Source organism: Megascapheus bottae, chromosome 1 (genome assembly GCF_031878675.1).
Source record: "Megascapheus bottae isolate mThoBot1 chromosome 1, mThoBot2.hap1, whole genome shotgun sequence".
Lineage (NCBI taxonomy): Eukaryota > Metazoa > Chordata > Mammalia > Rodentia > Geomyidae > Megascapheus > Megascapheus bottae.
This window is the reverse complement of record NC_143509.1, coordinates 24,750,388-24,762,144: the sequence shown is the minus strand read 5'-3', so window position 1 is coordinate 24,762,144 and position 11,757 is coordinate 24,750,388. Positions and strand designations below refer to the sequence as shown.

At 46.0% G+C, this 11,757-nt stretch overlaps 1 protein-coding gene across 4 annotated transcripts in view; it reads left to right on the top strand.

Moving 5' to 3' along the window:
• Positions 1-252: 252 nt before the first annotated feature.
• Positions 253-11,757, top strand: part of Tnik (TRAF2 and NCK interacting kinase) — a 374,276-nt gene continuing 362,771 nt past the window's right edge. For all 4 annotated transcript variants that reach the window (XM_090338732.1, XM_090338726.1, XM_090338731.1 and 1 more), the window contains exon 1: positions 253-680. In XM_090338732.1, coding sequence (XP_090194858.1) covers positions 624-680 — 57 coding nt within the window. In that variant the 5' untranslated portion in view covers positions 253-623. The remainder of the gene's footprint in view (positions 681-11,757) is intronic.

Sequence of the window (11,757 nt, the reverse complement as noted above, 5' to 3'; positions counted from 1 at the left end):
GTCCCTGCAAACCGCGCAGGGAGGGTAGGGTCGGGAGCAGCCCGCAGGAGCCCGGGTGGGAGCGTGCGCGCCCCGCCCCCGCACGCTGGTGCAGGGGCGGGGCCGGGACGCGAGGCCCCGCCCCGCCTCGAGCTCCGCCCCCCCGCGCGGCCCCGCCTCCGCCGCCCGCCCGCCTCCTCCTCCCAGGAAGCAGTGATGGACAGCTCTGCGTGCTCTCCGCCCCCAGCCTCCCCAGCTGAGTGGAGGAGTTGATGTGTCTCGTTAGAACAGCCGGTGCGGTCGCCATCCGCGCTCGGGCGAGGAGCATGTCCCAGTTAAATACGCCCTCGCAGCCCCGGCGCCCTTAGCCGACCAGGGCGCGCAGCCCGCACGCTCCCGGGCTCCGGGCGTGCGGCTCCCGGCGTGGACGCCCGTGCAGGTTGGGCTCCCTGGACCCGGAGGACCGAGGCGCGGAGGATCGCGATCCGACTCCCGGGGCTGGGGGTGGGCGGCGGGGAGGCTGGGCCCGGTGCTGCCGGCGCGCGACACCCGCATGAGGACGCCTGCGAAATAGACCGAGGTGGAATTGCCGAGGGAGAAGCTTCAGGGCGGTGTGGGTCCATTTCTCCCACGAAGAAGTAGACATGGCCAGCGACTCCCCGGCGCGCAGCCTGGATGAAATCGACCTCTCGGCTCTGAGGGTGAGCGGGACGCGGTCTGCGAGGGGGCGCGGGGGCCGCGGCGTGCGCGCGGGGCGGGGGGGGGGGTCGTCGGAAGGACCGAGGCGGGGACGCTCCGCTGAGCCCTTGGGGCATGGGGCTGCGCGGGGCGGGCTCGGGCTCCTCAGGCTGCGGCCGAGGGTCCGGAGAGCTCGGGGGAGCTTATGTCAGTCCCATCTTCACCCACGTAAGAGCATGAAACCGAGAGGCTCGCGTGTGCGTGCGTGCGTGTGCCTGTGTGTATGGTGTGAATGTGTGTGCCTGTGTGTATTGTGCGCGCGCGCGCGCGTGTACACGCCCCGGGCGTTCGTCTCCAGCGAAGGCGCGAGACCCGACTGACCCTTATTAGTCCTGTATTTATTTATTTTGCAAAAGCAGATCACCTGAATGCAGCCACCGGTCCCTGGAGTTCTCCAGCCCGAGCCTGGCTGTGGCAGCCAGCCGAACCTGCCACTCCGGGGGAGGGGGTAGTTACAGTGTGCAGGTCTAGTCCACGGCAACTGCGTCCCCCCTCCCCAATTTTCTGCCGCCCTAGTGGAGGCGCCCCCTCCCCCACCCCTCTTCTCTGCGCTTTCTTAAAATGCCAGTCTGCCACTCACCTTTATTTATGGGTAGAACTTAGCCCTGCCTGTGTTTTCTGACTTGGTGGCGGTGACATTTCAGTTTTATGGCTGATCTTAAGCAGGTGAACGGGGATGTGTTTTCTGTCTACCCCCCCCCCCCATCAGCCCGGAACTCCCCGGAGTGTGTGTAATCCCTCCCCCCCCATGTCTGTGGTCAGTCCTTTGTGGAACACCTCCCAGCCCCACAGCTTCGCTTTCCCTTCCCGTGGATCACCTCAGACGCCGTCTCATTGTATTGACTAAGACATTACCCATATAGAATCTATTTTGCTGCTGTTTTGAGATCAAGAGTACCAGGAATCCCAGCGCAGCCTCGGCACCTCCCCACCCCCACCCCCCAAGCCCAGCTCCCTCGTTAGAGGAAGGGGGCAGAGCTCTCTTGCCATTTTAATTAGAAGCTGCCTGCCAGGAAAGGGGATGAGGGGTGGTGGTGATGATGGCAGCCCGGGGTTCTGAAAAAGATTGGACACAGTGCTTCTTTCTTTCTTGAACCAAAAATAAAATAAATAGCAAGTGCATGTACTTGATGCAAGGGAGGTGGGTGACATGGTGGCTTTCCCTGCTGCCAACTGGCAGAATGGGTGGAAGTTTGCGTTCCCTCCTTCTCACATGGATGGTACCTGAATCAGTGCTTTCCCTGACATTGCTTCTTTCTCTACAGATATTTTTAAAAGCCACCTCTCTGATCAAAGTGACACTTTTTTTCTTTATTCTCCCAAGTCTTGTTCCCCCCATCTCTTGTTTTTTTTCCAACCCTTCCCCCCCCAAATCTGTTGGTCCAAGAGGACAGATCTGAGCAAGGTAGGTAGGGATGGGAGAATTGGAGGCTGTTTGGAATGGGCCAGTCTAATAGTTGGGCAGTCAAAGCTCATTTATGCGTGATTACAGTAAGCTGTTTTCCTGGTGCCTAAATACCACATCCAGACCCGGATGCCCACTGGGCAGCTGGGGATGGGGACTGGCAACAGGGTGGGTGCTTTGGATCAGTGTGTGGCTTCCCACTTGACACGACTGTGGGCTCATCTGCCCTAGTTCTGTGGCTGGGAGTTAATCAGGTGGATGGATGGCCTAGACTTGGAGGGTGGGGGCGGGAGAGGAGAGGCCAAGAGGAAGGGGTCTGAACAATGGGCAAGGTTTGTGACTATCCAGTTGGATTCTTGATATTGCTTTTCTTATAGAAATGGGCTTCTGTAGATTTAACTTGGGCCAGGACTGGTTTCTTATGGGCTTTTCTTGGGGGAAGGTTTTCTGAGACACCAGGTACAGGGCTGGGAGGCTTAGCCACTAGGCTGCCATGGAGTGCTGTCTGTTCACACTCTTGAGAGACTTCTGTTCATAAAATCTGCGTTTTGAAAAGATATCGCCACTTGATTTAATCAAAATTGTTCTTTGTGGCCTGAACTGCCTATTTTCTTTTTCATTGCTTCTGATTATCTGCCTGCTCCCAGATATACAAAGAGCCACAGTTTATCCCTTATCTGCAAATGTGCAGATTCTTCTGTTCTCCAGACCCAGGGTCCTCCACCAAGGCTGGCGGGGAGTGCAGAGCCGATGCCTCCACAAGTCACAGGACAGGTCATTTCTCTGCCAGTCCAGTTTGGAGAGGTAGGCTCGGGAGAAGTCTCTTGCTCCCGAGCTGTAGGTAGGAAAGCCTGCTTGCTTGCATCTCTGGAGGAATGCCTGACCCCTGAGGTGCAGCCAAGGTCGGTGGCTTAGCTTGGAATTTGCTGCCACCCTACCAGGCTGTAGCTGTTTTGGAATCTTTAATGTATATAACCGATGCCTTTTTTTGTTTTTTTTTTTAATCTTGGGCTCAATACATTCAAAAAAGACCCTGTCTAGAGGAAAGGCCTCTACCCTTCTCACTTTGGGGGCTTATTGTTCTCAACCAGTGATCCCAGACTGGACCCAGTCGAAATTTTTCCTCAAAGAAGAACAATGCCTAATTCAAACTGAGCAGCCAGTGACAGTACTGATCTTCTAAATTCTGCAAAGATGGGGATGGTTTGTGAAAGTGAAATGGAGATCTTTGGTTATAAAATGAAAGAAACTAAATTCAATTTGTTGAGTCCTGATATTTTTTTTTTTAGAGTTCATAAAGACAAATGAATTTAGGGGTTAGGTGGGGGATGCTTTCATACATAGAAAGCTGGAAGAGAAATTGCAGAACACACAGCCACTGTGCTCAGGTAACACCCCGGAACCTGAAGCCCAGAGTGGGGAAATTTGTTGCCCAAGGTCAATCAGCAAGGGGAGGAGGATGGAGAGTGGCTTGAAGGGAGAATGTAGCTTTCTTGTTCTCTCAATCAGTGCTCTTTGCTTGAAGTCTGTAGCCACATCAGAAATCAGTAATACATTTTCTGCCTGAATACAAAAAAAAATTTTTAAATGGTAGAGAGAAATCATTTCCCCCAGAGTCATGGAATGTTATTTATGGAGAAGGAGGAAGTGACTTCATGCAAGAAAACAGGTAATTCGGGTACCTTTGGATTTCATCTTGTCCACCATCCCCTCCCGCCCCCACCTACCCCACCCCAGAGACTCCTTTGTAGGCAGATAGCTGCCTTAGTCATGTAGGACTGAGGCATGGACTGCCCCGCCCCTCCCAAGAACCTATCTCCGTCTGAGCATATCCCCAAGGGTTAGTCTAGACACACACATTATTCAGATGTCTCTGTGTGTGAGATTTATGGAGTCTGGATATGATTTGTATAATCTGTGAGGCTACGGATATTATACATAGTATTATGGGTATAAACTCTATCCATGTGGGTGTATGGAAATGTGTGTACATACACAAGCTCCAGCAAACAAGTTCCTCATTCAGACCTGGGCTTGAGTCATTCTTGCTTCAAGATATCACAGTATTAAAGGAGGCAATTTGTTACTTGGATGTTTTATTGCACATGAGGTGATAGGCTCAGCCCAGAAAGCATTTTGGAGATGAATATATTTCTGAACTTGAGTATCTTGGCCATCCTCAACTGAGTCCACAGAATAGTCCTTCGAATATCAGTGTTTGGCTACCACTAACCTCATATGCTCAGCTTCTGCCAGCACTCATGCACACTTTTGTGTTTGGACAAAATTAGGTGATGTATGCTAACCTTTCTCCATGCCCCCTGGTCCCTTTCTGAGCAAAACTTTGTTTTTAGTTTTCCCCATAAGACCAAGATATAAGAATTGGCTAATCTGAAGCTGGTTGCAATGATTCACCTTTTTAATCCTAGCTACTCAAAAATCTGAGGGCTGAGGATCAAATTCAAAGCCAGCCTGGGCAGACAAATCCATGACACTCTTATTTCCCATTAACTACCAAAAAGCCAGAAGTAGAGCTATGGTTCAAGTGGTAGATCATCACCCTAAAAGAAAAAAAAAAAACAGAGGGAAAGCACCCACTACCGGCATGGATGGGCACTGTGTGTGAATGCACACACATTCTCACATACACACACAACAAGCACACTGGCTCCGCTGGAAGTTTTATGCATCTTTTCAATGTATAAATTTCATGCTTATGTTATTACCCATGAGAGGTTTCTGTCTACCTACTCCATGGCAAAATAAATGAAATGAAATCGGACATTGGCCTTTATGTTCTATGTCTACACTTTACTGTTCGTTCATTCTGTAACTTGGAGTAACTTATTTAACTAACGGTGACATAAAAAATGGGCATGATTACCAACTGCTTGCTTTAATTACCTGCTGTTTCCAGAAATCAAAGTACTACAGCAATGCTCTGGAAATCACAGGGCACCAATCATACCATTGTATGATGGAGAAGAATTTAATGGGAAACTTGATCCCCCAGCATTTGATCCTGGTCAAGAGTACCTAATAGAAAAAAAATGCTGAGTAAAATATAGCACAAAGTGGCACATTCTCAACAGACCTTAGCTGCTTTTGCCCTGTGTGCCAACAGGACTTACCCTCGGCCTTGTGGCCTCACATGAGCTCTGCTCCAGGGACAAGTTTAAGGTACTTAAATGGCTTTCTGGAGAGTACCATATTTGTAAATGAGTTCCAGTACCAAAATTATCCATTAAAACTTCTTCTCCCCTCTCTTCTCATTCTTCTTACTATCTCTCTCTCCCTCTCTCTCTCCCTCTCTCTCTCTCTCTCTCTCTCTCTCTCTCTCTCTCTCTCTCTCTCTCTCTCTCTCTCTCTCTCTTGTTTTCTCCTCTTTATAGATGGTCCCTTATTCAAGTGTAAACATATTTATTTGTATATAACTTTTTAGAGTTTGTCTTTTTCTTGGGGGTTATGAACCACCTAAAATGATAAACTTATAGCCTAAGATTTCAAAGCTGGTCAAAGGTCTGATGGTTAAGGGAATCTTGAAATAGTGTTAATTCATTACTTGATAACACTTCCATTTGGTCTAAGATGAAGATTTTAGTAAAGTTGTATGAATCAATGAGATCCAGTGTCTTAAAATGAAATCTGAGGAGCAGAGTTTTCATGAAACGCATTTGTTGTTTGTAAGATGTTTGCCAGGTATTTCCTTTTGCAGTGACATTGCCTCCTGACAAAATCAGGTGAGCCAGAATGGACCTAAATATCGGAGAACTATGCACACTCATTTTTAGTATTCATTACCAACTGGAATACAAGACCTAATATAAGTCAAGGTTTGATGTTTGCATAATTATCTACTTAAAAAGTGTGCAGATACTTTGTTGATGAAGGAATAACAAATGCTTCTTCTTTTAAGTATCCATTTCCCTCCTTATCTCTGAGGTTCTTTGAAATCTTGTAATTTTGAGTCTTGCAGGTTGCTGCCTCCTCTTCCCCGTCCTGTGCCTCCTCTTCCTCCTCGTGTGTGTATGTGTGTGTGTATGTGTGTGTGTATAAGTACTGAGGCTTAAACTCAGGGCTTGGGTGCTACCTCTGAGCTTTTTTGCACAAGGCTAGCACTTGACACTTGAACCACAGCTCTACTTCCACTACTTCCAATTTTGTGGTGATTCTTTGGGGAGAAGAGTCTAATGGACTTTCCTGCCCAGGCTGAATTTGAGTGGAGATCTCAGTCTTCTAAGTAGCTAGTAGGAGCCACCCATGCTTAACTCTGGCCCTTTTTTTCTTTATCCTCTAGAATTCATCTTTCATGTTCTTCTCTGTTGACATCCTTTTTTTTATTCCAGGAGAATGACCCTGACATATATCCAGCCATGCCCAGTGATTGCCATGCCCAGTGGCACTCAGCCAGTCTGATGCTGTTTCTAGTAGGATTTTGGATAAACTTGAATTTGAAAGATGCTTTAATAATATCAAATTGGTTCTTCTGTCCCATGGTGGAAATAGCTCCCTGAGAATATAACTTAAACTGGTTTGTCAGCCATTTGCCGAGAATTCCAGGAAAATCTCAGTGATGTTTTTTGAATGAAACATTATGATGCGAATATATTTATATTCTAGGTTTCTAGTGGAGAGAGATGGGGGAGGAAGTGGAAACTGCTGGATGAGTTCTTCCTGTCACTGGCAGTGTGGTTCCTTCCAAGGAAGATGATTCCAGCTACATGGAACTTGGAGAAGACACATTTTCCTTCACCCTAGGCTTACATTGTCATGCCTACTATCTATTCATGGCTGCCCTTGACTCTTCTTTCCTGCATGGAACTCAAGTTCTCCTTCCTATGTCTCTGCCACTCCCCTCTGACATGTCTGTCTACACTGCAGCCATGTTAGTCTTTGGAAAGCATGATTGCAGTCTGCTTTTTTTTTTAAGGCCTTTCCTGGCTTCTCTGCCTGCAGGCTGAAATCTGCATCCCAGCATGGTGTCAAGACCAGCTACAATGCCCAGAGGCCTCCTATCTATGTCCTCTATGTTAATGACGCCGGAAGCAACCTTTTTCTTTCCATAGTGCTCTTTAGGGCAGTTCATTGTATTTTCTCCCCCCACTCTCTCGCCTCCCCCCTGCATTTTTCTTTTTTAATCTACTGGCCCAACAATAAACATTCTCCTTTTCCACATAGCTGTCCCCATGTCTCCCTGGTAGAGTTTCTCCTAGGCTCTCTCAGAATTGTCCTCCTATCCTTCATGACACACAGACCTTTATCCATTTACTCATTTACTTATTCATTGTTAGTCCTGGGGCTTGAACTCACGTCTTGGGCATGGTCTCTTTGCTTTTTTGCTCAATGCTAGTGCTCTGCCACTTGAGCCACAGCTCTGCTTCTGTTTTTGTTTTTTTCTTTTTTGTGGTTAATTGGAGATAAGAATTTCATGGACTTTCCTGCCAAGGTTGATTTTTGAGCCTCAGTCCTCAGATCTCACCTTCTTGAGTAGCTAGGATTACAGGAGTGAGCTACCAGTGCCTGGCTAACATACTCAGAAGTTTCTATCTGGGATTAGTAGTGTGTGTGTGTGTGTGTGTGTGTGTGTGTGTGTGTGTGTGTGTGTGTTTGTAATGTGTATGCACATTGTTAATATAGATATGTGTCTCTATACACACCCACATCTATACACATCTGTATGTATATACACACAATATATACATACATTACTAATATATATACTATATATCACACACACATACACAAATATATGTACCTGGGGCTGCCTACATGTGTCTTGTACATGGTAAGTGCTTCATAGATAACAATTGATAAAATGGATGCTATACAGCTCTTCGAGAAGGATGGGAGATGATGTTGCTAGAGAAGATACAGAACATCCAGCAAGGTGAGGTCATGTTCACTGAAAGAGATTGAAGAAATCCTAAGTCCTATGACCCAGGACTCCAGGAGACAGCGTGTATAGAGGAGAATCAATGGTGAGAAACACAATGGCAGGTCCTGGGTGGGAATTCCTACTACCTACATCTTCGAGGGTTTTGAGAGATTTCAAGCGCGGTGGGTTAGAATCGCAAGGCCGCTGTGGTGCAGTATGGTAATGGGTGTTTACAGGGGATTTCAGCCCGTTTTAGTTTCCACCTAATGTTTGTGACTTCTGCTTCTGTTAACAAATAAGAGACAATGGAGTTGAACTGAAACCTGCAAATCTGTGAGCCCAAATAAAAATGTTCTTACTTAACCAAAAATATTAAGTGTGTGTGGGGTGTAGGGAAGGAAGATGGCATGGGTTTTTTTTCTTTTTCTTCTTGGAGCTGGCAGTGGATAGAGAGAGTTTGGGAGATGTCAAGGTCTAATGGAGATGTGCCACCCTAGAACTGGAGGTCAGAATCTCAGTGTTGGCTGATACCCCACGTGCCGAGCCTCTATTTATTAGTATTTAAGAGGAGTGGCTTAGGAAATGCTATTGATGACTTCCAACAAGGTCTAGAGACTGCCTGAGAGTGCTTAAATGCCCAGAGATTGTTTTCCCCAGAATTTTCTCAGAAATTTCTTCTTCTTCTTCTTTTTTTTTTTCTCAAGGCTAGTACTCCACTACTTTGAGCTACAGCTCCACTTCTGGTTTTCAAGTAGTTAACTGGACAGAAGAGTCTTATGCACTTTCTTGCCCAGGCTGGCTTTGTGACCCTCACATGTCAGCCTCCCGAGTAATAGCTAGGGTTACAGATAGGAGCCAACAGTACCACAGAAATGTTTTTAGAAAGAAAATGAAAAGAAAACTTACCATGTGTGTTTAAGGTATAAAATACGATTTATAGCCATCCTAGATGATGGAACTCCTATGGTCTTACAAACTAAACATCTTGATGAACCAGGAATTAGGGTGGACAAGCATAATCTCTTTTCCATGTTTTCAGGTGAGTGATTTGCTTTCCAACCATTAAGTTCTGTTTTATTATTTAAAAATTTGTTTATTGTTTAAAAATTAGGATGGAAGGGAAAAACGGAGAGCAAGGGAAAGGGTGACATTGTCCCTAAGAAATGTACTCTTTAGCTGACCAGTGTAACTGTAACCCCTATGTGTATCACCTTACGAATGATAATAAATACGTTTTTAAAACCTTAGTTCTGAGTTTTGAGGGTAAAACAATAGGCCTAAGAGCTGCTGGAGTCTTGTGTTGGGCCCTCCCTTCTTGTATCCCTGTTGAATATCCAGATATGGACTCTAAGGTTACATTTTGCAGATGCTTGTCTAATGAGCACAGTTAGAACCTGTAAGTCTTTGCAATATTGTATGTATGATTCTGGGATTTTTCTCCATTAGTGTGGCGGAAGGTGTAAACCTGGGGTGTCACATAAATTTTTGTGTAGTCTGGTGTCCTGTGGCTCTGTGAGATGTGAGTCACCATAGGGAAAGAGAGCAGGTGTACCCAGCCAGCACTCTCTCTCCACCCTGTATTCAGGCATCAGCTTATGGTCTTGGGGTGCTGCTAGCTGCTCTGAGCTGCAGACATCATGGTATGGCTTCTGATGTAGCCTTCAGGTTGGACTGAGGAAAATCTTAGACACACACACACATACACTCACAGACATAAATGTATATATAGTAAAATACATAGAAATAAAAATATTTTTTTACTTCATTTTTGAATCAGGGTTCACTTATAGTGTAGGGAGTGTCAGTGTGATATTTCTGTTTGTGAACACAGGGTATTTTGATCATGTTTCTCTTCTTCCCCTTCCTAGCCATCATCCCTTCTCCTCTTCCCTTCAGCATTTAGTCTCCCTCTCCATCTTCGGGTCCCTTTCTACACAGTTCCCCTTTCACATTCACGACCCAGTATCATCACTAATTACTTATCTATTGCTGTAACAAATCATTCCAGGCTTAGTAGTTTAAAACCACCATAATCATTGATTCTTTCTCCCACATTCTGTGGCAGAGGAATTCAGCAATGGCTTACCATGGCTAACTCTCCTGAGGTGGAATTAAGATGCTGGCAAGGTCTGACGTCATTACTGTCTTCTTTTCTTGAACTCAGGGCCTGGGTGCTGTTCCTGATATTCTCTCTCCCCACCCCACTTCCCCCCTCTCCTAGTGCTCTACCTGCCACTTGAACCATGCTCTACTTCCAGCTTCTTTTTTTGGTGGTTAATAAGAGATGGTGTGTCATGGACTTTCTGGCTTTGAACAGCCATTCCTGAGTAGCTAGGACTACAGGCAAGAACTATCCCTGAGAGCCATCCTCTGGCTCTGCTATTTTCTTGAGGGGTCAATGAGAGCTGGTGAATCTCTCTCCAAGAGGGTCCACTCAGGTTCGGTGAGGGGAGACCCCAGCACAGCTGCTTGACCATCCTCAAAACATGGCGCTGGCTTTTCCTCAGGTGAGCCAGGCAGCAACAAGAAAAGAGTTTTCTCACCTCACCTTGGAAAACCCACGCCATGATTTCTGCCTGCTTGTGTCCTGTTGGTGAACCCCCCAGCCACACAAATGTGGAGGGGGCCTAGATTAGGACATTTGTAATGACAGGATGGAATCCTTGAGGGCCCTTTCTTGAGGGCCTCAAGATTGCTTGAGGAGGCTTTCTTCCATGTGTATCAGATGTAATACCCCAGTATTCCCTTCCAGTGCTCGATTGTCTTTAAAACAGTTATAACCATCTTTAAAAAAAGTGCTGCTTTATTTTTAACACTTTTAGTTGGGTTTTATCTTGCTGGTGTGTGAACCAATATTTCTGGGGTAGAGAAGTATGTCTGGCATGTGACAAGTATTGATTAAAGAAATCTCAGTTGAATGAATGAAATTAATTTGTGTAGAAGATCTGTTGTATTTATTGCACTTACACCTCCAAAAACAATATTGCCTGTAATGGTTTCTGATAAAAATGGCCTTTAGGATAAAGCCATGAAAATATGAAGCTGAAGAAGGTAAAGGAAAACCAAAAGGAGACTATGTTTGTATGGCTGGTGATCAATACATTTATCTGTCAGTCTACCTATTTAGGGATTAGCAGTCCCACTTCCCTCTTTTTTTTTTTTTTTTTGTTTGTTTTTGGTTGTTGTTGGTGGTTGTGGGACTTGAACTCTGGGCCTTGGCATTGTCCCTGAGCCCTTTAGCTCAAGGCTACCACACTATCCCTTGAGCCACAGAGCTACTTCCAGTTTTCTGATCGTTCTTTGGAGATAAGAGTTTCACAGACTTTTTAGTGCCCAGGCTGGCTTTGAACCGAGGTCCTCATATCTCAGCCTCCTGAGTAGCTAGGATTACAGGGGTGAGCCACCACACCTGGTCCACTTCTCTCTTTTGTAGGTGCAAATCAGGGTTCACAGAGTGCTTGTTTTGTGGGAGGTTGAGAACTGGGTCCTGTTAGATCACCCCACTTAGATTGCTAATAGCAACCTGGTCATCTTAGAGAATGAATTATTCCCACCAAAACCAAAACCAAAACAAAACGAGCTTGACAAAGCAAGATTACAAAGATGAAAAACGAGCTTGACAAAGCAAGATTACAAAGATGATTATCTCATTGTTTATGCACAGAATATGTTCAGTTGGCAAATTAGCCAAATAAATGTATTTAATTAGGTGGTAGAGGAAAGCACAGAGAGATAAGTCGTCTGGATGTGTTTGAATGCT